This window comes from Cinclus cinclus, chromosome 12 (genome assembly GCF_963662255.1).
Source record: "Cinclus cinclus chromosome 12, bCinCin1.1, whole genome shotgun sequence".
Classification (NCBI taxonomy): domain Eukaryota; kingdom Metazoa; phylum Chordata; class Aves; order Passeriformes; family Cinclidae; genus Cinclus; species Cinclus cinclus.
The window spans coordinates 7,507,449-7,533,816 of record NC_085057.1 but is presented as its reverse complement, the minus strand read 5'-3'; the positions used below and the strand labels follow the sequence as shown (position 1 = coordinate 7,533,816).

The 26,368-nt window shown below is 41.4% G+C and overlaps 1 protein-coding gene across 1 annotated transcript in view; it reads left to right on the top strand.

Moving 5' to 3' along the window:
* The window catches only part of PTPRG (protein tyrosine phosphatase receptor type G), a 387,945-nt gene that overhangs the window by 280,265 nt on the left and 81,312 nt on the right, over nt 1-26,368 (top strand). The window contains exons 6-8 of the mRNA XM_062500771.1: nt 981-1,047; nt 12,386-12,543; nt 16,684-16,876. Of these exons, the coding sequence (XP_062356755.1) occupies nt 981-1,047; nt 12,386-12,543; nt 16,684-16,876 (418 nt within the window). The remainder of the gene's footprint in view (nt 1-980; nt 1,048-12,385; nt 12,544-16,683; nt 16,877-26,368) is intronic.

Below are 26,368 nucleotides of genomic sequence, written 5' to 3'. Positions count from 1 at the left end.
GATACAGAGCAGCTCTTTTGCATCTGAGGTGTTGCCCATTAGGAGCTGTCCATCCAGAAATTATCAACACTGCTCAGGTTCTGAAGTTGACTGGTGGGGGAAAAAAAGGAAGCATGTACCCCATGATACATGACAGTACTCATCTCCCAAAAGTAAATTGGCAAGTATCTTAAATAATGGAACATGTTCACAGAAATTGTGAGTTATTCCTACAATACTTCTGAAGAGGTGAAAGGTAAAAAAAAATTGGATTATTGGTTGTAAATTCCTTGGCTGTGCAAGTAAGTGACTGAAATGATGGGTTTAATTTGGAAGTCATGGAGCTCAACAGGGTTAATCCTTCCTGCTGCCTTTCCTTCCTCTCTCTGGTGCTGGATCTCACTGTTGTGGAGGACGGGAGCAATTTCTGAGTGATAGAAGGAATGTTGCAGGTTTTGGTCTGGAAGGGCAGGCAATTACACTGTCAATTTTTTTTTTTTCTGTATCCTCTCACAGAGCTTTTTTTGCCTTTCCTTTGTCCCAGTGACACTAAATTAAATAAATTTAAAAATATGAATAGCAATGAGATGCCAAGGCCCAGCTCCATTAGGGCTGAAAGGGATCCAACTTTGCTGACTGCACTGGCAGCACCAGATTTATGGCTATGTTGGTAAGGAATGAACTGGTCTGAGATGACTTCTGTTTATCACAGCAGTTCTCCTCTATGAAAGCAGGAGTAGATGGAGAAAACTCAGCTCTGTGTTTTTAGGCTTTGCAGGGCTGATAATGTCGTTAACATTTTAAAGAATGCTGCAGGCACTTTTTTTTATTTAACCTTCCTCACTTTATTTTGTGTCACCACGTACCTTTGGCATTTGTTGAAGATCCATTGTAAATATGACAACTAAGCAGCTTGTTAGGTAACTTTTTTTTTCTTGTTAGAAGATTAAAATGAAACTGTTCTGCCTAGATATAACCAATCCTGTATCCTTTGCATGTAGGTCAGTCAGAGGGACAATTCAGCACTGGATCCCATTATCCATGGGTTGAAGGGCGTTGTACATCATGGTAAGTAGCTGCTTAAACTTTCTACTTGTTGGGACAGGGAGAAGGGGCAGAAGTATTGTCCTTAAGGGATCGGGTCACCCCTGGAAGGACACAGTGAGCCCACACATTCTTCATTCACTGATGTTTAAGGGCATCACTGCCATTATTTGATTGGTAAAGATCAGAGTCATTTGTTACCTGAGAATGGTTTGGGGTGAACAGTAAACAATTTGTTTCTTTTCAGTCAGTGCACCAGAATGCATAAGTTATCAATCACAACCTGCTGCAATCTATCATTCATATTAGAACTTCGAAGGCAGCCTGGATACCTCACTCTGTTATTTATCTTCTGTTTGCTCTAAAAATACACCTCTCTGAAGTTTCTATTTGTTAATAAATTGTCTTTCAAATTTAGGGAACTGATAATGAAACAAAAAATTAACTATCTATGAAAATTAATTAAACTTTGCAGCAGATGAACATCTTTCTAATGCTGGCATAAATACAATCATTCAGCTGTTCTGATGCATATACCTATTATCCTTGAACTTATAGCAGGTACTAAAATAAATATTAATATATTTTATACTTTTATAACCAATTTTTTACTCGGGAATTTTCCTGAAGCCTTACCACAGGTAATGCATCATCAGCAATGACATCAAGATGCTCCGGTTCCCAAAGTACTCTTGTCAGGTTTTAAAATAATGATTTGTAAAGTTTTAATAATCTCATTGTAATTCAAAAGGCATCTGCTGGAATGGTGCTCAGTACAATAATAAATCTCTGTTCCATCTATAGTGCTGTGATAAAACATCTTTGCACCTTTTCTGAGGATTGTCTTTAGACATTAGCTAGTGCTGTAGAGTTTAATAGACACTTTTTTTCTCTTGATTGCAAACCTAAAACTAGTTGACAGTGTTAGATTAAAACAAATAGGATCTTGGATTAATTGTTCTCCTTTCAGAATCATTTAACTTTGCAACTGGGAAGGCCAATAAATCCAAACACAGTGAAAAACGGGTTAAATGATAACATGCCATAAAGTCGTTCATTTAGAGAATTTTCCTTGGGTTTTGCTGCTTATAAAAAGTGTTCTGCTGTGAAATAAAAACAACACACTGAGCTGAAAAACTGGTGTGGTTTTCCACAAAAATAGAAGTTATTACCTTGCTGCCTCTGTATAACAAAACAGGGTAGCAAAAGCAAAGCTGGGATGTGTTAGGCTGCAAGGTTTTTTTCAATGTCTGGGTAATTTGACACTGCAGCCAAGCTGCCATTTAACTGGACTGGGATATCTTTTTAGTTTTTTTCTTTACCTGCTCTCTATTCCAAGACTCCCAACCCCCTGCAAGCACACAGTGTTTTAGCCACCTCATCAGGTTTTCCTACTCCCTGTCTTGCTCCTTGCAGACCAAACAGCCACTCATGGATAATCACAGCAGTGTCTCCTAAGAGGATTATTCCATTCCCAGAATTAATTGTTTGGGTAGGATGTGACTCGTCCCGAGGCTGTGATTCCCTGACCACATAATGATCAGTCCATCTCTGTGCTGTCTTATCCACAGCAAAATCTGGGTGGATAAAAGACATTTATTTTTGTTTTGCACACAATGCACAGAAGTCTGCTAGTGTTTCAAGTAAAGGAAACCACTTGATATATTTCAATGGCTTGTTTCCTTTTCAAAACATTAAGGAAGAAAAAGAGGAAAATCATGCTTTCCTTCCTGTTTCAAAGGCCCTGATTAAAGGCCTTTTCTAAGGCCTTTTCTTTTTCTTTTGGTGGTTAGAGTAAAGGAATTTCCTCCTGCAAAGCAGTTGTTGAAAGAGATCATTCTCTTTAACTTAAATATTGATAGAACACTTCAGTGAAGAATTCTCATATCATATCCCTCTTTTAATGCTATTATACAGAATAATAGTAAAGATGTGAGAGTTTTATTCCAGATTCTCACATTTCTTTTCTTGATGTGATTTGCTTACATCTTACACGAGCACAGTTTTGTGAATTTATCTGAAAAGCTTCTTCCTGCCTTCCATTTCTCTGCATTCAACTGGGACCCTAAGGCAAGGTGGACTTTTTGGCTGAAATACAGTAGAAAACTCTTGTGGCTTTTGAATAGAGTGGTTGGATCAAGTAGGAATCCAACAAAAGAAGGCAAAATTGAAACCTTAAGTTTCTTTGCATTTTAAAACATTTCCATTACCATGTTGGTTTTAGGTGGTTGTCACAATACAGAGGCACATACATATAATGTAAAAATTAAGAATACATACAAACATTGAGGTTTTCTTGTCCCTCTCCCTCCACTGTCGGAGCGTGTTTCCTTAGGTGTGCTGAGCAGTCACTCCTTCCTCGCACTCTTTCAGTTTTCAGCATGGGAATGGCACACCCACACAAACTCATCAACCTCACTTTGTCATTTACTGGAAGGTCTGGTCCTGTATGGGGACCCCACTCTGCACCACACTGTAAAGGGCCCCCACACTGGCCTGTCCCCATAGTGGGGACATATCTGGTAACACTCAGGTGGATGGAGAGAATGACTCGTGAATGATGAGCTGAGGGTTTTAAATTTTTTGTATCCTTTTTCTTTTTTTTTTTTCTGTGAAGTTCTTGTATTCTTACATTGCCCTTCCAGGGGTATGCAAACATTTCCAAAGTTGGAAGTACTTTCTGTAGAAGCGAAAGCAATTTTTGCTTGATATTTCATCAGGGATTTGAATTACTTACTAATTTGATGGAACATAAATAATTGTGCCCTTCACAGTGTCACCAGCTTAGTAACAATGATAGAGAAACATACACATAAAAATCAATACAGGCTTAGTTGCTACTTAGTTGATTTTGTTTCCTCATCTCCAGGCATAATTTTGTAGAATCTTAATGGCCACATTAAACTTAATTTTAGATGAGCAACCATATAAAGTTTCTTAGCTGGAAGGGAAACCATGGTGTACCAAACTGCCAAATGATGTCTGGATCTATGATAATGCTTTGGGGTTTGCCCATGTTCTTCCTGCTGAACAGAATGCTCCCACACCTCTCCCCAGCTTCTGCATCTGCCCTCGAAGAGCAGCGCAGGAGCGCTGAGGAGGCTCTTGCAGGAGCTGTCAAGTGCTTGTTGCTGCTTTTAAAATTGCTTTTGGTGTTGTGCTCTGCCAAGGATTTGTCACACCTCCTGCCAGCCAGGTGCCTGCTCTTCTCACTCCTGCTTTCCCTGCCCCAGGGCACGTGGAGAGCCTGTCTGCCACAGAGCCCAGCCAGGACTGACAGCTGGGAGTGGGCAGCCCTCCCTGGAGAAGGGATGGGGTACAAGCAGGTGGGGTTTGGATTTTCTGATGCTGACTTTCCAGTGTCTTTCAGCTCTGATTGCTGGGGGGTCTTTTTTAGCTCCTCTACAAACGCTCCTCTCATCATGACAGCTGGTGGGAAGGGTTTTCAGCAATGCTGGTGCTGGCAGGATAGATGATGCCTGGTGTTCATTGAAGCTGGATCATAGGTAAAAAAGTCACTGGTGCTTGCTTGTGATTGCACCACACGTGGGGCAGTCTTGGCGCTGCACATCTGACTCTTCTGCCTGTTTTGCTGCCAATGTGCTCAGCTGGGTGCCCTGCCCTGAGCCCCTCTCTGCTCCTCATCCTTCTTTGTGATGCTGAGGATTGCAGAGCAGGAAGGAGCTGCGTTGTGCAAGGGTTGAGGAGGCTGGTGAGGCCTCAGAGGGAATGATTGTGCCCTTGTGGGAGTAGAGGACTGTGAAATCTCAGGTTATGTGTTATACAATTGATTTGCATTAAAATGGCTATGAAAGCTGTTGCCTGCCACACATGCCAGCAAGGTCTCAGAGGAGCACCTGGCAGGATGGAGCTATTGCACAGAAACATTGCTTTTCCCACCTTTGCTGTCTTTGCTTTGCCCTTTTTGGTACTCTTTTGTATGTAAACCTCTTAGAGAAGGCTTTTCCTTGTTTTTACCAGCTGCCTGGAAGGCATTAAAATGAGCCTTCTTCCCTGATGTCAGTCCTGGGGCAGCACCCAGTGCTGGAGGCTGTGTGACATTCACCTTTTCCCAGCCTGGCACAGGTGCTCTGCACAGGACCACAGTCCTGTTTTACTGTGCAGGCAAAATGTTGTCAGAGGGGACAGCAGCCCACACTACCCCAGAAAAGATTTCAGGGTGATGGAAACTATGTTTTTGTCACTCTGTCCTGTTCTCTGCCACTGTCATCAAGAATCTACACTGATCAGCAGAAAATTATTATTAGAGCACAAATAAATTACCACAGCAGAAAAGGTTCAATGTCACAAAAAAACGGGGCTCTTATTCCCTTCCTTGTCAAAAGTGAGCTCTGAAAATCAAAGTGCTACCAGATCAAAAGCTTAGGTACAAAGTGAATCAATGTCATCTGTTGCTTGTTTGTGAACATGAGGTGGGGTGAGGGGAGGAGAGGAACCTTTGTTTATTTAAAAGGGAGGCTGGAAAAGAAGTCTTAAATAACTGTAACTGGAACCCAGCATGGAGCAGAGTGTAGTCTTGGATTTCCCTTGAGATGGGCCTGAAGTGGTCAGGCAAGTGATTACTAAAATTCTGGTCTTGCTGGGGAGAACTTACCAAAATACAGTGGAAACGAGTGCTTTAATATTGAAAAATGATAGAGAATAAATATGTTGCACATCTCTCCTGTTGTCCTAGGTGAAAAATCAGTGAATAACCTGTTAAAATAAATCTGCACTAAAAAAGAAGCAATCTAGACAGTGTTAGTTACCCTGTGATCTATCACACCAGAAGGCATAATAAGAAGAAAACACCATTAGCACCATGACACGTTATTTCTTTTGTTTTGAACTTCAACCATAACACCACCTGACAAGCTGTTTGCCATCTGCACCAAATATCATGGGGTTGTAGAGAAGAAGGGTGGGGGAGAGGGGTGAAGGTGAGATGTGGTACCATGGGATCCCATCTTTGAAAGTAAAGCTTTGAAGAAAACGGCAGCTCAATTTGGATCAAGGAAGGGCCATCAAAGGAAGAGCAGCACCGTATGTTAAGCTGAGAAGGAAACGTGGAGGAGCGTTTCTTTTTCCTCAGGGATGAGCTGGATATATTCTTTTGTTTTCTGATCTGTTCTTGTGTTCACAGTCAGAGTAGCCCTGTGAAAGGGGCCAGGACACGATTGCTGTGGAGCAAAGGGGAGGAGGAGGGGAGTGGGAAATGGAGATGAGAGCAGAGGTGATAAGTTCACACTTTTATATAGGGCAGCTCTGTGCATAGCTGCAGGGGTCTGTATCATTGAAAGGAATAAATGGTGGAAGTGTTGGAAATCTCTGGTCCTTCACCTGCCTGCTCTGCAGAAAGCAGTGCTGGTCACGCTGAGTTAAGACAAGCAAACTGACAAAGAATTAATAGATTGTGCAGAAAAATTCATTCAAACTAACAAAAAAGACTGTGCTTGTCACAGTTAAGAATTAAAGCTGATGCTGAACGTGAACAAATCATCTGCAGGGAGTAAGAGTTGGGTGCTATGTTGGTGGGTTTTGGGGATGTTCACTGAGAAATGAGGGATAGAGAAGTCAGAGAACATGTGGGTTTGCTCTGGCTCTGCTGGAGCAGATGTGAACAATCCATGCTCCTCTGGGCACTTCTGCTTCACTTTAGCCTCTGCCAGAGTCCAGTTTTTTTCCAGGGGTCCTCCTCTGCTCAGAACTTTGTCATAGTTTCTTTTTCCTCCTATCGCTGGTGCATATTCTGTATTTCTTGCCTGTCCAGCCTCACGTACCTCTGTCTCAGGTTAGGTTTTATGAAACCTGGAGAAGTCTCATCCCAGTCTAGAATGCCAACAGCTGCTTTGCATCAGCACTGCTTAAGCATGAAGGGTTCAGAATAACATTTTCCTTCTTTAAAGAGTTAAGACTTCTTCTCTGCTGCTAAGCCTTTTCCTCCTAAGCTGTTTTAAGAAAGGGAGTGAGAAAAATTAAGCCTGAGACCAACATGTGGCATAGAAATGTTTTTTTTCTGAATAAGAGATTTGCCTTTTTTTTTCTTTCTCCTGGTTTTTTGTACCTCTCAGATTAAATTAGTCTGCAGGACTGTGTTATTATCTTTACTCCCCCCGTCCCTGCCATGCTGTGCTTTCTGTGTACTTACAGCTCCTTACATTGCTCAGTGGAGGATCTCTTTTAAAAAAATAAATAAATAAAAGTGAGAAAAATAATTGCACAATAAATGACAAGAATTACCCTGAGTACAGAGGACTGTCACATACTGCCCTTCCTGCAGGATTTACACAGCAAGCACTTATCTGATGATCATTTCAGTTAAAGCAATATATAGCATTTGTGGTCTCATCTTTAAAATCACCCCCATGAGTCTGGTCCTTGGCTGTGCTTTGCTGCCTGCTTTATCTGGGAAGTTCTGGCTCAGTGGGTGTGCAACGTGTTGTCCTTTTGATTATTTTTGTGTGTTTGTTTTTTAAAAGTTTGAATGCAGAAGCTTTAGAATGTCTTGGCTCGTTGTGAAAATGAAATTGGCAATAACATTGTTTAACAAATTTGGGAGACTTTCAAAGCTCTTCATATTGGTATTGCAGATTTCAGTTATTCAAAGTGTAGCTGGGTACCTATCAGGCACTGTACATACGTTAATTTTGGAAATAAGCTCATTTTAAGATATTGTTTTCAATGCAGCCAAGTTCCTGTTTTCTTATGGAAAATCACGATGAAAGTTCCAAAGCATTCCATGAGATATAAATGGACTTGGCATATAGTTATTTTCTTGTGATGTCCAATCCAAGTTCCTGTTAGATTTAAAAGAGTTTTGATCACAGATAGTTGTGTGCTGTTTACCTGCATATCTCAAGAAGCCTCTTACTCCAGTGATTTGGTTAAAATTCAGGTGTATCTTTATCCAGTGATTTACAGACTGTATTTTTAGCTAGTCAGTCCTTGATGGCTCTTTCACTATATTATTTGTTGGCACCAGCTTGTGAAAACTGCAGTAGTTGGTGGAAATCCACTGCAGGTGTCTGGTTTCAGATCTGATTTTTTTTTTTTTCCTCTGCTCAGTAAACTATTGTGCATAATTTAGTATTAGTTCAGCCCTAGTGGTGATGACTTGACAAAGAGTGTAAATAGATCAGGCTTTTAAAGCATGTCTGCAGTTGCTCTGCCTTTTGGTCAGGTTCTACAGAAAGTGGCTCTTTGTCCCATGCAAAATGCTGGGGAGATTTCTCAGCCCAAACAAAGAATATGCTGGGTGTGACTTTTCACGTTGCTGCTATGAGAGACAGACCAAGAGGCAGATGTGAATGTTGTATCAGAAGGTCAAATATGTTACCAGCTGGCTCAGTTAATTGTTTTTTGTGAATGTAAGCATTGAAATACAGTATTGTCCTTTCATACTGTGGAACACTTAGTATTTGAAACTCCACATGCATTGTCTTAATGGTCAACAATGAATCTGTGGTGGTTGCTATTTTTACCTTTGAGGTATTGGAGTGAACATGTTTTTCTGAGCATTGGTGCTGTAAAGAAGGCATTGCTGTTTGTTACCTGTGGATAAAACTGCATTAGTGGGGCCGTGTTTTGGATACTGCTCTTTGCTGCATCACCTGGGAGCACTGGTGGCAGCAGCAGCAGGTTGCTGTTCTTGCCCATGGGAATGCTCTGTCCTTTGAGGGCCTGTCTTCAGGGTCAGGATCTCTGGGGCTCTGCTTTCCTGAATGTTTATATTTCTGTTTGGGTGCTCAGGTGCTGAGATGGGAGGAGGATGAGGAGCAGCAGAACAGAGCATTGTGGGGCTCTGGTTTATGAGCGAGTAGGTGGCTCATGGGTCAGTTTTGCAGCATTGATTGCAGTGATTCACAGGTGTTTGCAGGTGAACACGTTTGCTTTGCTGTCTTTTATTGCTTTGGTCTGACAGTTATTTCCTAGTACCTGTCAGCTAATGCTGTCTCATCAGTCATGTAGTTTCCAGCCTTTTCCACTTTCTTCCTCCTAGAAACTCCTCACTCCACTCAGTCTGTTCCCAACCTCCTGGACATAGTTCATACCCAACCCAGGCACTGTAAATGGGAAGCAGGAGCTGGTAATAAAAGACAGTGAAGAAAGGTTTGTTGTTATTTCCAACCTTGTTCTTTTTTGTTTAGTAGGAACTATATATACATACAAACACATGCATGTATATCTATATATATACACATATATATGTATATATAAAAAATATTTCTATGATAATCAGTGAATGATCTTGTTTAGCCTGGAAACTGTTCTTACAGTTTTACCACCAACAACAATAACTGACTTAACCTTGAAATCTTTAAAATGATATGACTTCAAAATACCATTTTCAAAACTGTCTCAAGCTCTTAGGAACTTTAATTTCATGGCATTTACTGTTTCAATATGCTCTTGAAGGATATGGCAGGCAGTGGAGTTTCCAAGTCCCTTTTTCTTTAAGCTTCATGTGAAGATCTTTGTGACTCCGATTTCTAAAACTCTGCATCATTCATCTAGATGGCAAGCAATACAAAAGAATGCTACATTTTCAAAAGTGTTGCATTATTAAAGTATAATCAATTGATTATCATCTATTTTAGTAGTCATTTTAGTCCAATTATATGTTTTGGGGTTTTGTTTCATTTCAATCTTTGGCATTTAATAATGGAAAGTTAGAGCGTTGCTTGTAGCCATTAAAAATAAGATTGAGTACACCCTGCCCTACTTAAACTGTGCATTAGCAAAGCTACTTTTTCCTTGAGAATGACTTGACTATGAGAATTTCTTTGACTATGACTTCCCAAAAAGCATTTTTTTATGACTCCCCGGAAAGCTTTTTCTTTTCCACAGCTGACTATGATTTCCCAAGTGCTTAAGAAAAAGCACTATCCCTAATTGATAACTAAAAATTAATCATAGTCAGATACTTCCAGTTTGCATTCAAATAAGGTATTTCTCTGTCTAAATAAGCTTCCTTTACTTGATTATTCATATTGTAGTTCAAAATGTTTAAAAATGAAAGACGGAGTTGGATGAAATGTAGACTGCTTAATACAGTGTGTATTTAATATAAAAGTTATGCATTATTCATTTTTGCAATTTGAATAACTTTGAATTTAGCATCCCTGTTCTTCATCTTTTCCTTTGATGAACAATTAATTATTAAAATATAATATTGTCAGCATATGGCACAAAAATCCTTGAAAGTGTAAAATGAGCTTCCTTCTCCTGCCATCCTTTGATAAAGGGATACCATATTTGTGGTTTTGCACAGAGCCTTTATCCAGCCTCTTCAGTGATTCCATCATTGTAATAAAAAGATTGCAAAAGTTAGAAATAGTTAAATTGTTAATTTTAACTGTAACATTTTTTTTCTTAAATTCAAGAGGGAAGCACTTTTCAAAATGTGCCTCTGCCTCCCAGCTCTTTCATGTGTAGTCATAGGCTGTTAATGCAGGGGATGTTGGTGTATCCAAACACTCTGGGATTCATTGTGGCCTGCTGAGGGCTGATGTAGAGAGACAGCTCTGAAATAGAAATCCAGTGTCAAGGTTTGTGTACTGCATTTGGAAATCAAGTCCTGTGACTGAGTTTCTTGTTTTTCTGACCAAGTTTTTCTGCATAAAAAATGAATCAATCAAATTAAATGAGACCTTTTGCTGTGATTATGACTTCTTGATTAGAATCTCTTTGAACTTTGGCCAATCACATATATTTTAGTATTTATTATTTAAACACATGTTTTCTCACAGAGGTATGCTATGATGAGGAAAAAGTGTGAATTATTATTTGTTTATTTCCTTTTTGGAGATGCAGATGTGTTCAAAATCTACTTGGATTAGAAGGAAAGGAATTGATCACCAAGAGGTTGCAGTATTGCCTTGACTTTAATAGAATTACTCATATTTTGGGATGCTAAAAGCTGTGAAAACATCACAGACCTGTTGATATTGTGCCAAAAATAGAAGATACCTGAAGTGTATGTATCATTGGCATTGTGCAGCAGCAGTGGAGTTAAAAAATCCCCTGATTATCAGGCTGCTGCTAAGAGGTTTAGGTGACTCCTGATTTGATCAAGACTTCTAGAAGACTGTGGGATGCTGTGGAAGTGAGTTCTGCAGACTTCATCCTATTTGGAAGACGTGTGTGTCAATCACCAGCCCACCTGCTTCTCCCTTCTGTTGGGGCAGGGAGGGGGTGGCGGTGGGTTTGCTCAGCAGCTTTGGTGGGACAGAAAAAAAGAGTTCCCTCTGCCCAAGCATGGACTCCTGTTTGAGGCACGCAGAATATCAAAAGTAAGGAATAGAGATGTTCAGGAGAGCCCCACGTGTCAGCCTGCCCGAGGCAGTGAGCGCCTTTGCACAGGCTGAGAGGGCGCTTCAGCCTCCGAGTCACCGTGAATTGCAGAGGATAAATGCTCAGGGATAGCAGGGAAATTGCCTTGCCTGCAGCTGTTCCCTCCTTTTGTTCATTTATTTTTCTTCACAGTGTTAAATATAAATATTACCAACTTGTCACCGTTACTTGCAGGTGAATGCTTCCAGTGCTTAGGTCTGCATTTCAGGCTGTCCAGGGAGATTCTCAGAGACAAAAAAAGGGTTTTTTCCCAGGCTGTTGGACGCTGGGAAGGGCTTTCTTGGATTTGGGAGAAGAGGCAGCAGTTTTTCCTGTGAAACCTGTTTGGTGCAGTGCTAGCTGTGTCTGGCAGCACCCTGTCAGTGCCAATGTGGGTGGGTGCAGGCCTGAGAGAGCACTGCTTGGGTGTTGTTTAGAGCACCACGTTGAGCTTCAGCAGCGTCCTGTGTCCCTGCTCCTCAGCCCAGCTGCCTGGCAGCTCCCAGAGAAGTTTGGCTGAGCAGCCTGGCTCTGCCTCCTCCATCTCAGCAATCCACTGAGGGTTTGACTCTGCTCCCGCATCCCTTTCCGCCTCTGGCAGAGATGGGACAGATGCACTGCCCGATGTTCTTTGATCAGGCAGCAGCAATCGGGACCACTGGGCTGGCCTGTGTCCCACTGGGTTCTGTCTTGTTGCCATCCAGCTGGAGAGCCATGTACTGAGTGCTGGAACCACTGACTACAGCATTATTTCTGTACTGACATAAACCGGTGGGTTAGCAAGTGCATTTCACACCTGCACACATTCACATTAGGAGGGTGTGTGTTTGGGATGAGGCTGACTAACATTTTTGGCTGCTCTTTTAATAAACCACGCGTCAGCTCTTGCAGAGGGTTTCCATTTTCCATTACGTATATGATAAAATATGTTGTTGCCATTACACCTTGTTAGGCTGCCTAGCAGTGTGATATCTGTTTTAAAGACACATTAAAAAAAAAGTGCAATCCTGCTTGTCAATCTTCCTCGCAGAGAAGGAGACCTTTCTGGATCCCTTTGTGCTGAGGGAACTTCTGCCAACGTCGCTGGGGAGCTACTACCGCTACACAGGTTCCCTGACTACTCCTCCCTGCAGCGAGATCGTGGAGTGGATCGTCTTTAGGAAGCCTGTACCCATTTCTTACCATCAGGTGTGTTTGCTTTGTTAGTGAACCCTATCTCTTAATTTGCCCTCCTTAAGACAGTGTTTTCAAAACCTGCTGGTTTCATTTGGAGAGCGCAAATGTTTCTGTTGACAAAAAAGGAAGTGTCGGTGATTTTTTTTTTAATTCTCTTATTAATATTGTTTCTGAACAGGAGCCATCCGTCTTGAGAAGACAGTACAACATGAAATCCAGTTTCCTTTCAGTGATTTATTTCTTATTGTTTTTGTTAAGATTAAATTAAGCTAAGGTGTAAATAGTTACATAGAGTTCACTTTTATTCTTTTTAATTGAAACTTTCTTTTCAAAGTAAAGTGAGTGATTTCAGTTCTGCTCAGATTTAGTAATTTGAACTAATTACATTAGAAAAGACATCTTCCCATTAATTCTCCATGCTTAACTGTTTTTATAACACGGTAAAGCTGCCATTATGTGCTCAGCAAGCTGGTGCACAAATCTTTAAAATTAGCACATAGCAGCTTTTAATGCAAATAGACACAGTGTCTGGAGTTTGAAGAATTATCCTGATGAAGCAATGTCTAGGTGAAGTCAAATGTTTTCCAGCTCAGTGTATTCTGACATTGTAAGACTGTGGTCTTTAGAAAGCCAACCTGCTGGACTTAGTCTTGCCTCTTATTCATCTGTCATAAGCCACTGAAAGCAAACTTTTTACATTACTAATTCTATAAAGTGCACCTGAGCAGTTCACTGGGTGATCCTGACCAACAGATGTTGTACTCTAAGGTTTCAGAAGTATGGAAGGCACTTGCCATACTCCTGCTCCAGGCTTTTTTCCCTGTTTTCTAGCTCTCATTGCTTCTCCCATAGGTTCTTTCATCTTTTTTTTTTACAGTCTGTGTTCAAGATCAGTTGCAGTGCTTCAGCCGAGGCCCTCCAGAGGAGGGACATGTCAGGATTCATGTGTCCAGCCACCCATCCTGGTGTTACCTTGCCTGTTTCACAAGTGTGACAGCACTGCCCATGTTCAGCTCCTGGTCAGCAGGAACCCTTTTGCTGGAGGCTTTCCCTGGGGATCTCTGGCAGTGCTGAGCACGTCGTGCCCCCAGGCAGCCCCCAGTTCTGGCTGGAGCCTGGGACTCTGCACATGATCCCGTTTGAATCAGACCCCTTGTTTTTTTCAGGCTATTTCTCTGATTGTCGAGGTCATTTTGAATTCTGTCCTTGCCTGCAGGATACTTGCAATCCCTTGTAGCTTTTCACTACATCAATAAGTTTACTGTTTATTATTTGGTGGCTGCAAGGCCTGGCCCATGCTCAGTTTTATACCCTGTGTGCACATCAGGTGGGTCACGACTTCTTTTTTCTTTTTTAACAAATGCAAATAAAACAGTAAATATCAGTTTCAGCTGTCAGTATAAAGGTGCTTTATCCTGGCATAGCTCCTTTCCTGTGCTGCACAGAAGCAACTGTTCCAAATCAAGCCTTTAAAACTTGGCGTTGTGCTGCTCTGTGCATGTGTGTGTGGTGGAAGGTCTGGGAATTCTGTGTGTAGACAGACTTTCATTGATACTACAACACATGTGGAATAAATAACAGTATTCCTCCCTCCCCGGTAGCTCTAGATGTGTGTGTTTCGAGCCTGCCACCCTGCCACTATGATTATTATTTGTTCCTCTAACAGAAACAGTGTAACATAATCCATTGCCATAGTTTAACCTTCTTTATCACAATCCCCATGAAGCAGCCTGTAATCCCAGGGGACAACAGTGATATTTAAGCTTTGTTGCTGTTCCAATTAAATTCGTGCTTTTGTGCAAAATACCTTGCTGTAAAAAGGACAGTAGTGAAGTGGTCCATTTGTGGAGGCTTCTCTATTTTATTCACAGTCCTCCATCATCATCATCTTCCCCGATAATTAGACAACAAACCAGGACAAGCTGTGTCACCCTGTGGATGCATTGTAAAGCTAAGTGCATTCAATGACCCAAAGCATGGCATTATCTCTCATAATGCATACCTCAGAGTAGCTCATTGTGCTTATAACAGTTTCAGTGTTTTTAATTGCCATTTGTGTATCCAACCCTTAGAAAACTACACATCAGGCTTTAATGGTTTGTAATTGCATGACTCAGAGCTTTAGATCAGGTTTCCCTGTATCTACAATAGTCTTACAAGAGCTTTTAATTTCTTCTTCTTCTGAACAGGAGCTCTTGTACTCTTTGAAGAGCATGAATGCAGCTCCTTGACTGCAGATCGTAGAATATTATTTTTTTCTGTCAGCTATAGATAAATTAATTCTCATTTGTCATAGATAATATTTTTATAGTCAAAGTGAGGTTGAAATGGCTTATATATACTTCAACACATAAAAAGTGGAAGGTTAAAAATCATGTTTGAATTGGCAGTTGTTAAAATGCAATTATATCTCCCCAAGGTAGCATGGCAGAAGAAAATATTTTAAAAGTTCTCTCTGAAAGTTTAAAAATTCAATTAATGTCACAGATGTCTAAGCCTAGAGACTTGACTTCAGAGAAGGAGTTACCACCCAAGTTCTTGCTCTTTTACAAAGTCACCTTAAGCCCTGTTAGCTGGCTTCGTCAAAACTGCTTCCAGTGCATGAAGTGCAAAAGGTATGTAAATAAGCACAAGAGTTCTGATCTGTGCTTTTTTAGAAGAGGATCATCTGTTGTGGGATTTTTTTAAGACGAAAGTGTAAGTCAGTCCTTTTAGCCTATTTTTAATCTATCCTTCTATGTTTTTGAGGGGGTCCTGCTAATAATTAGGCAATGGTTTTTGAAAATTTTCAAGATGTTTCTTTGAAAGAATCAGAAACAGAATTGTGTTGAGAGCCTGGGAATAAGGCATTCCTATAATATGCAGGAAAAAAAGCACAATTCAAATCCCAGTGTCCACACCTGCAAGCCTGAAAGCAACACCTGAGCTCTGGAAGCAGCTCCTGAGCTCTGGAAGCACCTGAGCTCCCTGCCTGCCATGGGACCTTGTCATTGGTGGTCACTCCTCCCTGCTGTCCCTCTGCTGCAGGGGGCTCAGATTACTGGTTTGAAGGGAAATTAAATAAGGTAGCGGGTGCCTCATGAGTCAGTGGAGGACGATTAACTGCTCTGTTACACAATTCTTTGATTTTGTTTATCAGCTTTATCAACTGAGGCCGCTGTGAAAATTCTTCCAGTTTTAAGGTTTGGGGCTCACATGCTTCTCCAGAGCTTTTAGAGCAGACACACTTAATGACAAGTGTTTAGGTTTCAGTGACATGTCATTAAGCTATGAATGTTACTCAAGTAAGTCCTGGGCTAGATTCTGTGCTCCTAAAATCCATACTATCAATATGTGTAACTGATGTCATGCAAACAATATCAGGACTGATTCCTTCTCTGCTCTGTCTTGTTCAGTCTTTCCAACAGCAACATAACTAATTTTAGTTTTTGTCCTGAATGATAACAAGGTAACAGTAAATGCTGTACCTACCTTTATAGCTAGGAGGAAAACATTAGCTGAAAATATTTTCACCTAAGTTTGCTAGAATTTTTTTTATAAGAAACACTACGATACGAAGTAACAGAGAAGTTTTCCAATTACAGTTCTTTCTTACAGGTTAATACGTTTTCTTATAAATAGCTCAGATCTGAATCCAACAGAAGAAACTTATTCCCAGAGGAGTATATGCTAGCTGTGCCTAAAAGTGCTGCATGAGCTGTCTGTGAAGCTTAGCCTGGCAGCTAAACTTTGTAAGGTATTCAGAGATAAGGAAGTATTGCCTTATCCAGGAGAAAGCTCTTGGTGTGGAATGACCTGGAAGCACTTTTTGACGCGATACTGTGAAACAAAGTGGTGCCAGCAGTGAGGAGGGTTTGGCAAGGCTGTGTCACACACAACAGGGATCTTGAGGGCAAATGTTTCTTTGCCAATGACAGATGTCCACAGGTTCTAGAAGGCCTTCTCCCATGGTGGGCAGGACAAGCCCTGTGCCGAGATAAGGTGGTTGGCAATAATTTCAGTGGGCAGTCCGATTTCCCTTGTAGTTTTATCAGTCTTGGCATCAACATTATGCTTCCTTCCATTTTGCTGTCTTATCAGCCACCCGGATTTCACCACATTGTTCTTCTAATTAATGTCCCTTCTCTCCCCTGCTATGATGCCTGCGATCAGCTGGAGGCATTTTACTCCATCTTCACCACTGAGCAGCAAGACCATGTCAAGTCTGTGGAGTACCTGAGGAATAACTTCCGACCACTGCAAAGCCTGAACAACAGGAAAGTATCCAAGTCTGCTGTGAAGGATGCTTGGAACCAAGATATGACAGACATCTTGGAAAATCCACTCGGCACAGAAGCTTCCAAAGGTAGTTTATACTTTAGAATTTTACACTTGACTAATAGGAGAGTTTTTTTCCATCTACTTTGTCATCAAATGGTGTCAAGAACAGTTGTGAGCTACCAAAGAAGTAATGCAGGTTGTGCAGACATTCCTTGTTGGTAAGTGTCAATAAATTAACTAATTCTGCCTATGCTGCAAATACCTATAGAACTCACTGTCACAAGGCACCATGACAATACAGCCTTAGAATATGTGGGTCTCAAAGCCAGGCAAAATGAATCTCAAACTGGCAATGTCCCTGTTTCTGCCAACTGGCTGTAGGGCTGTGGAGATGCCAGACAAAAAGGGAAAACCAAAGGGCCAACGTCAAAGGTAAAAATTCAGCCCCATTAGCACTGAGGCATTGGGTGTTTGAATGGAAATAGAGTATCCAGATGTGGTTATGGGTTTCATTTCTCCAGTAACAAGACTTCTAAAGAGCTGTCGACCTTTTAATTCAACGTTTGTATCAGTCTGTTGGTAATGGTGACAGGAGGAAAATAATCTCTTCCTTTTAGGCAGGTGATTTTCTAATGTCTTGCTGAAGTGTTTCATGTGCCTTTTTGTAGAGCAGCTGGCGCTTGCTTCTGTCAGACACCAGATAATGAGCTGGAGGGAGGGGGGTGGAGGGAGGTTCCTGTCACACTGGCACAGGCAGCCTTGGCTGGAGCACTGCATCAGAAATTCTGAGAAATGTGTTCTGGATAAAATAAGACTAGAAATAAATATCATTTACTACTTTTATTTGCCTTTATTTTATTGACTGGTGTTATTTATAGGTAGAAGAAATCACATGTACTTTCCAGTCTTCAGTCTAGTGAAGCACTTGGTGCTTAACCAGTAGAGGTAAAGAAGGGAGGGGCAGTTTGCCAGAAGGAAACAGCTAAGCAGATTTACAAGCTTCCCTTTTTTACCTGGCATTTTCACCTGGCCAGGCACAGAAAGTGCAGGTTTTAGAGGATGTGAATCATGAAAACAGCTGTGTTCAGCAACCTCACCTTCTCAAGAGAGTGCTGGGAGAGTATATTTCTCAGAGCTCATTATTCTCTGAGTGTGCTTATTTTTATATATAATATACACGTACACAAACTTCATGTACAAGGCAGCCTTGGGACAGGGAATTTACATCAGAAGTGAGAAGGAGATCTTGGGAATGAAGAACCCCTGCTACGCTTGGGTGCTCTGGACTGTAGTTTTCATTCAGTGTTGTAACAGCAACATGTGTCAGTAATTTCTTCAGTTATATCCTCTGTACATACTACTTACCCAGAACAGTGATGAAAGTTAATGAGTTACATTATGTTAAAAGTGACAAAACTGACTAGTTTTTATTTTGAGTGCAGCCAAGGTACTTCTGATATAACATTCAAGGAGATTTAACTTCTTTGGTCACATACCTGCATATTCCTCACCTCACTGGATTGTTTTTAAGTTTATAAAGAATCTTGAGGTAATTTTCACCACCGCAGTAAATAACTGAAACCCACAACTTTCTCAGAGCATTACAAACACTAAGGTCTATATTTAATGGACTGATCTTGCATTTGGAACTGTCAAGAGCAAAGGAGAGCCTTGAATAACCAGAAAGTTTCACCATGACTTTGATCTTTGACATGTGTCTTAGTTATCATGAGGTGAGTCGGTCTACAGGAGCAAGGGACCAGCACAACCATTAGTCCATGATTATGTGGTTTGGTTCTTGGGGACTGATTTCATAAGCAGGTTCCCTATGGTTCAGGTAAGGTAATGTTCTGTGTTTGTGCCTGCCTGGGAATTTGAATTTGGGACAAGAGAGACCCTCGGGGGGGAACATGCCTTTCCCATAGTGTGACAACATTCAGCATGGCATCTAACAGCAGGGATGAGGCTGGAGTTGGTGATTTCTTGCTCCCCTCAGCTTTTGCTGTAGGAGGTTAATGGCTGGCCAGCCAGTCATTTTGTACCAGCTCTGTTAGCTTGTCACTTTCTGGGTTGTGTGTGCGCCAGGGGACTCTGAAAATAGGTGCATTTTTTTCATGAACTTACGATAAATATGTTGGCACAGTGTTGCTAACATTAAATGGATTGTAGTAAATCCTCCAAAGGTTACAGGGATGAGATATAGCTGTTCCAGAAATATAACCATGGATGCTTCTGGCCCCTTTTTTGACAAAGGTGAACAGTGATGATGTGCCTGGTCCACTGCACATTGTGAACTAGTGACATATAAATAAAATGAGTTGAAGTCATAATACTTGAGTGAAAGCAAAACCTGTTGTTTATTCAGCTAGTAAATATAGTACCACTTTATACAGTGTCATTCATGCAAAAATACTGAGGAACCGAGTGCACGGAGTGCTTTCCAGCCAAACAGTCTTGCATACAGGTATAGAAGAGTGTAAGGTTAGCATAACAAATTTATTTTATGCAGATTCTTCTGTGTACCTCCTGGTTTCACCTCAATGCTTTCCACATTGCATTAGGCAATGTGACCAGTGGCTTGACTCTTGTCTGCCTTCCCTGTTCCTGATTTGTGTGTGGTAGAAAAAGTCATGGTCACAAAAACATGTCTTTTACTTGCTGCAAGGTGATGTGGTTTGTGATGGTCTTCAGCTCTGCAGGGTAAGTTCGGGTATGTTTGTCGGTGTGAATTTTTGCAATTTGTTTCCTCTGTCACACTCCATTAAATCTGTGGGCAGTATTGCTAATCTGGAAAACAGCGCAGCATTCATTATGTAAGCCTTTCTTATTTTGGAGGAAAATGTGCCCAGAACAATTTGCATAATGTTCAAAATAATTTTCAGAATTCCCTGATGAATAGGGAATTTCACATCAACACATTGTCCATTGGCAAATGTGCCATCCTGAACAGTTTGGGATGAAAGTGGAATGTCTTTTCTCTCAGCTATCAAAGCTATCTTGGGTAAGAGAACTGTGACCAGTAGCATAACCTGCAGATACACTGGAGGAAAACTTTTTCACTCTATACCAGTCCTCTGAGTATTTCCTAAGAAAAGCCCCAGAAGTGGTGGCATTTGGTAAACAAAATGTCTTCTGCAAAAGGCTGTTTTAGTTCAGTGCATTTGGATCCAGTTTGTTAACCAGTGTGAATGTTAACAGCCTTTTGCTTTGCAGTTGCTCTCCTCTCCCTTCTCTTGTTTTAATTTGAAAGAGGCAATGAAGAGAGGGGCATTGTTTTCTATCATCAGAATACAAGATGGTGAAATACTTCAGCTGATTTGAAATAGGACTGATTTTTCACTTACAACTGAAAACTCCAGATTTTCTTTTGTGTCAGAGTTTAACAAGAAGAGTTTTCCTTTATTCCATTATCTCATTGCTTCCTCCTATTGGCAAAAGCTAATGTAAAACAGTTCTCTTGAGGACTGCTTGTATGCTTGGAATAAAAGCATATGCATAAGACCTTTGCTGAATCAGAACCCATGAGCTGAGTTTAATTTTTAAGTTGACCCTGGAGCTATTTTAAGAAACCATACAGATGATGTTTAAAGATCTTATTTCTGAAATACACCATCCAGGTTAAATACTGTTCAACTATGTAATTGTAGCAACTGGTGGGTTGATAATAAACACTTACACCTTACACTTTCTAAGAAGATGAAACTGTCAGAGATCCAAGCTATGCGGTGGATCATACTGTTAAATCAGGCAGATCATCTTTTAACAAGAGAGCTTGCCCATGTTGCAGTACTAATTTAGGTGAAATTTTGAAAAGTTAGAGGTTCTCTGTACAGACATTCTAAGCCAAGAATACATTTGTAAAGCATTAATCAGATATTGTCATTATCGGTGACTGTGGCAGTGTCTGACTTTTTGGACAAGACAATCTCTGTTAAAACTGCCTCCTTTTTTCTCTGGCCTGTCCTCTGTGGCTCAGGACTCTGTTGTTCTGTCACATCATATACTGTGCTCCTGCAGCTCCTGGGCTGCTTTCAAGCAGCTCTGGTAGAGGCATTGCTATTTACTGCTTTAATAGTGTACATTGCTCTTCAGGGACAAACAGAATTCTTACATAAAAGTCCATCCAGTTCAAGGATCTCAGTCTGGAGGGGATCCTTACTACTTTCACATGTTGTCCCATCAAGCAGAGCTATATTTATAAAACATTACCTGCTTTAGTAAAGGTGTGGGCATGGAAGCTCAGGAGGAAAAGGTGTTTCATTTCCTTGTTTCAGGAAGTACCCCATGTGCAACAATACTTGCCCTTTTTATTTTGCTGCTGATTACATCAGATGTTGTTTCTTTATCTTTTTTTCTTTTTACACTCAAAAGAACCCTTTAACCTTTCTATCTCATTAAATGTGCTGCATGCCTTACAACACTAAAACAAGCATCCCATGTGTGGGGCTCTTGACATCAGAGTTTTCTTTCACAGATGCCTGATTACTTTCCCAAAGGTGTCTGATTACTCTTTGCTGGAGTCTCAAATGATGCTGTTTCCCATCAGTGGGATTTCGCCTCCGAGTACCATCTGTAATTATGATCCTAGACTAACTTAAATAATGAGCAGTCATAAATTCACTCCAGTAAAACTTAGCTTTGGACTCTAAATTAACAGCTGGGATATTTCTCTAGTACTGTACAGGTGATCATTTTCCTGTTCTGTTCTTCAATTTCATTACTGTTTTTTTGTTATGCAAAGTTTCAAAGTCATTTTGACTTTATGCCACTAAAACATGGAGAGAAGATACTTGGATTTTCCTCCCTGCATGCCTTGTGCTGGAGGCATGGCTCAGGCCAGTAAAGGCCAAAGGCCAAAAAGGTACTGCAGTGCTCAAGCAAAGCAGTTTAGCTCTTACTCACCATTGCATGGTTCCTGATGTCAGAAATGAGACTGCAGCCTTCTGTTGCCTTTCTGCACAACACTGGAGTGCACCTCCCATGCAGCAGCATCCAAAGGTCCAGAGATTCAGTGCACGGACATCAACAATTTGAGGCAGATAGTCTAGAAGATTGGCAGCAGTGTTTCTGAATGAGAACTAGTTATTTGTCTCATTTATGGCCTCTGTTATTATTCACAGTAATTTGGTTTTGCTTTCTAAATGCCCATGTTTTATGAAAACTGTCTCAAAACAACTTTGCAGACTTCGCGCCCTCAGGTTCTCTCTGGGAGTCCAGAAGGAGTCTTAGGCAGAGAAGTTCTACTCTTGCAGAATGTCATTTTTATGTTTTACTCAAACCTAAATTACTAAAAATACTCCATAGTATAATGTAACATATCCAAAAAAAAACAACAAAGTGAAGGTAAATTTAAAATGATTCATTATTGAAAATTTAACTCAGAATGGCTAAAGCAAAATTTAGCTATTTATTTTCTTTAAATATCTCAGGGAGAATGGAAATAAACAAGAACCTTTTTAAGTTTATTTACGGAACGTTTACCATAAATATTGATTCTTTTTGTCTTTTGGAAGAATCTTGGAACATTTCTTCATGGATTAACGACTCCCTCATTTCCTTGGGCAGCTGGGCTTTTCCTATTTGCTTTTTATTTTCACTGTGCTGTGGAAGTTATCATTTCCCAATTCTATTCCCCTTTAATCAGGTCAGCACCCTACTAGATGTGGTGCAAATGAATTAATGTCTCATCATTAGGATTTCTGTTGGTGTAGCAGCCTGGATTGGAGCAAAAGGTCACACTTGAGGGTGGTGGCACTGTCCTGCTCATCTCTTGCCCTGCATCCTTGCACTACAGACCTGCCCATCTGCCTCTGCCTTAGTGCTCCAAGTAAAGGTGTTTACCAGCAGCTGCAAGAGTCTCTTTTTGAGCCTCAAATGCTGCTGAATTCACATTTTAGGCAGAAATCAGTGTTCTTTCTGCATATTTCATCCCTTCCACCTCAGCCCTGTCTTGCTCTGCAGCACTGGCTGGGTCCTCATGTATGCAGCTGTCTGGGACAGTGTCCTGCAAAAGCAGAAAAGGACAGGTTTCTGCCTTCCAGAGAGTTTCGGGTCAGGTGGAACACAAAGCTTTTCATTAAAAAACGGACCCATTTTGAGGGGAAATCAGATGCAAAAATATGTGGTACTTATACCTGACATAGACCTCATGCTTCCCTTGCAGTGCAGTTCTGCAGGATTTTGTCTTACACGTGTAGTGATTTCTGTGTAGTTGTAATGTGAGGAGTGCATGTATCTAGGCCTGAATGTAATAAACAACTCATCAATAGATCTATTAATAAGCACTATGTCACTGCTTACACTTCTTCAGAGATTATAAAGGGTCCAAACCAGCAGAGCAAGAGGAATTCAGTGTGAAAGTGTAAGTGTGGTTTGGGTTCACAGCTGTCACTAAAGCTGGAAGAGCTGAGCTTGATGATTTATTCCATTTACACCTGGGGGGAATTCCTTTCTGCACTGCCTACCTGCTGTCCCAGCTGTTCAGCCCACAGAGGTACTAATTTTAGTTTGAGCCATGAGTGCCTGCAGCTCATCCTTTATGTCAGAAAAAGCCTCCAGAAACTATGAAAGGAAAGCTGCTTTCCTAATCTGATTTAGGGCATCCCACAGGCATGTACTGGGAGGCTCTAGCAGCCCTATTGGCATATTCTTCCCACGCTCCCCAGGCCAAACAACCCTCACCAGAACATTGGAAAGGTCAGCTTGGCTAGCATGGCAAACGTGTCCTTCTGGCAGGAAATCCTTCTTTGTCTTCATTGATACCATTTGTGCCACTGAATGTGATCACACACGTGGCACAAACACACGGTGTAAATAAGGGCACAGTGTGCATTTGAAACACAAGTCACCCTCTGTGTGCATACATGGATGTGTGCAATACAAACACAAAACTTGCAGGGCAGGTCCTTGTTGGACATCACTTTAGCCCAGCATGGCATCTGGTGGTGCAAGGCTGATCTGCACTGCTGAGGACTCAGACCACAGCTGTAGAAACAGGATTTGGGAAATATGTGATATATTTAGGTGCAAACACACAGTCCATGCTTTTCAGTAAAACAGGATCTGTTTCTCTGAGGCCATGGAAATTTAGGAGCTACAAGGCCATACAGGTATTAAGCCAAATGCTGGTTGTGTATACGCTTAGGGAAATGGGCCAGCAACAGAGGGGCAAACCCCAGCTTGTCCAGACACCCTCTGTCAGAGGGACCCATGTGCCCCATTTGCTCGTGAGGTTATTCCACAGGGCTCATAAAACAAGTGTGGGGCCTGTCCCTCACACCTCAAGAAACAACCCTGTTTGAAGCATAGTGGAAGGTTAGAGCAGGGAAGATAAATAGTCTGTCTCCTAGCTACATTCTGCCTGTGGATTGAAGTAGATCAACACAAATATTTGTGTGTACAGCATGCTCTGGAGCCTGCCAATGCCTGCTGGCAAAGTGCAGGCAAAGGTAAAAGAAAAATGTGTGCTACTCTTTAAAGCAATTATCCTTATGTATTAATAATGTCATTTATAAGCACTCTGAGAAGTCAACAATGCACACTAAAACAAAGCCAAAAAACTGCAAACATTTTGTAAAAGAAGGGGGAAAATGTTATGTCTCTTAGCACTTTCTGATATAGGAAAGCCTGTGTTGTCTCTGCATATGATCTTCACGGTTTATTTGTTATCCTTTGGGTGCACAGCCCTGTGGGATTGAATCTGACAGCCCAAGGCATGCTCTTGTTTATTATGGATCGAGTCTCTTCCCAAGCACCTCCACTGAGTCGCACCAGTGCCATGTAGCTGAATCTGCCCCGTTCACTTCCCTTACCATGGCACTGAAAGCAAGTGTGAGTTTTCTCATTGCAGTATAACCCATATTTTTGCATTTCAGGGTTTATTTGACGTTTTGAGGAGCTAATAATGAGAAGGAATATATATGTGTGTGTATATATAGGTACGAATGTAGTTTAAAATCTTTTTCTTCCCTTTTCTGTTGGCAGCATTGCTTTTCTCTTGTCTGCAGTCAGGTTCCTGGGGTGACAGGGCTGAATGAGCTTGGTGCAGTGTTTCGGCAATAGCAATGGCACTGATCACAGATTTCAGGCGCTCTGAAATCATCTGGGATGCCTCTGGCTGAGTTGGGTGTCATTACAGCAGCAAGTGGTGCATCTGTCCTGCAGGACTGGCCCTTCCAGCTCCTTCCCAGGGCTGGCAAAGAGGAAGGAAACACTCTCCCCCAAGAGCTTGGCCACCAACTTGTTTGCTCCTATGGCAAAGAAAGACATGATACCCACATACTGATCTCTCAGTTTTTCTTCTACTGAGCATGAGGGAAGAAATGCCCCAGCTGCCTTCCTTTGCGCTCCTGCTTCGTAAGGGAGGGACACTGTTCCCTGCCATTCATCCTGTTGAATGAATCATCCTGCATATTCGGGCTAGTAAGAAAAGGAAGTGAAGCTTCTCTCACCTTACAGCCAGGAGCTGCCTCCCTGAGCAAGACAAAACCCTTGTCCCTGTCTTTTAGTTACCACTGAGCAGCTCTGAGCCAGTAACATGCTTTGGGCACATCCTGATGCTGATGTTTTCCCTTCCATGTGTGAATTGCCTTAGAAGATCTCTGCCCATGTCACCACGAGGGATTCAGGATCTCACTGTCACGTTGCTTTTCTGTGCTGAAAATTGTCAGGGCTTCAGTGCACAACGTGTATCCCATGGCACCAAGGAGAGGAACAGCAGTTTTGCATTGCTGAGACATTCAGCAGGAGGTAGAGAGTGGGATTTTTCAAAGGAGGGCATAGCACAGCTAGAAATAACTGCCTTTAAAGTGGTGACATTTTTATGCATGGACAAGCTAACTTAGAACATTTTTAGAGGATTTTATAAATCCCGCTGAGCCTAGTGCAACTAGATTCATCATATGAAGACCTGTTTTACAGAGAGAAAGTATACAAGCCATAAGTGAATATACAGTTCATGCACTCTCAGAAAGTTGCCCTAAATAGGCCTTTTCATTACCACAGGTAGCATATGCAAAAAGCATGATGAAACCTAGAAAGTTTGGTTGGTGTTGCGTTTCTGTCTTTGAAAGAGAAATACAGGCTGCTTTTAAGGAACAATATTAATTTTAAAAAGCTGCAATATTCTCCTACATGCCATTTCTGCTTTCATGGGTGTGTCTTAGTATCAGCAATTAATTTTTGCAAAGCAACAAGCCCCATTTTTTGTCTTTCAGCTCACTAAAATGGAGCTGCCAGGAGCTTTTGGATTAAGCTTTATCAGGCTTTCAGTGAGGAAAGCCTCGTGGAGGTTACGTAGCCAAATACAACATACAAATCAAATTATGGGAGAGATGAATGCAGAGTTGTTAAATTAATTTTGTTTGTTCCAGCCCACTGGAATGTTTTTAACATGAAGAAAATAATTCTGTGCTGTATGGCTGGCCTGCCCAGTGCTTATGACTACATCAGCATGCTGCATTCGTCTGCCAGTGGCAAACAGGTTTTGTCCAGGCTTGAGTGAGCCCTGGAAGATGAGGCTGGCCAAGGTGCTGGATTCCCCTTGCCTTGCCCAGCAGGCTGATCTGCAGAGGAAGGT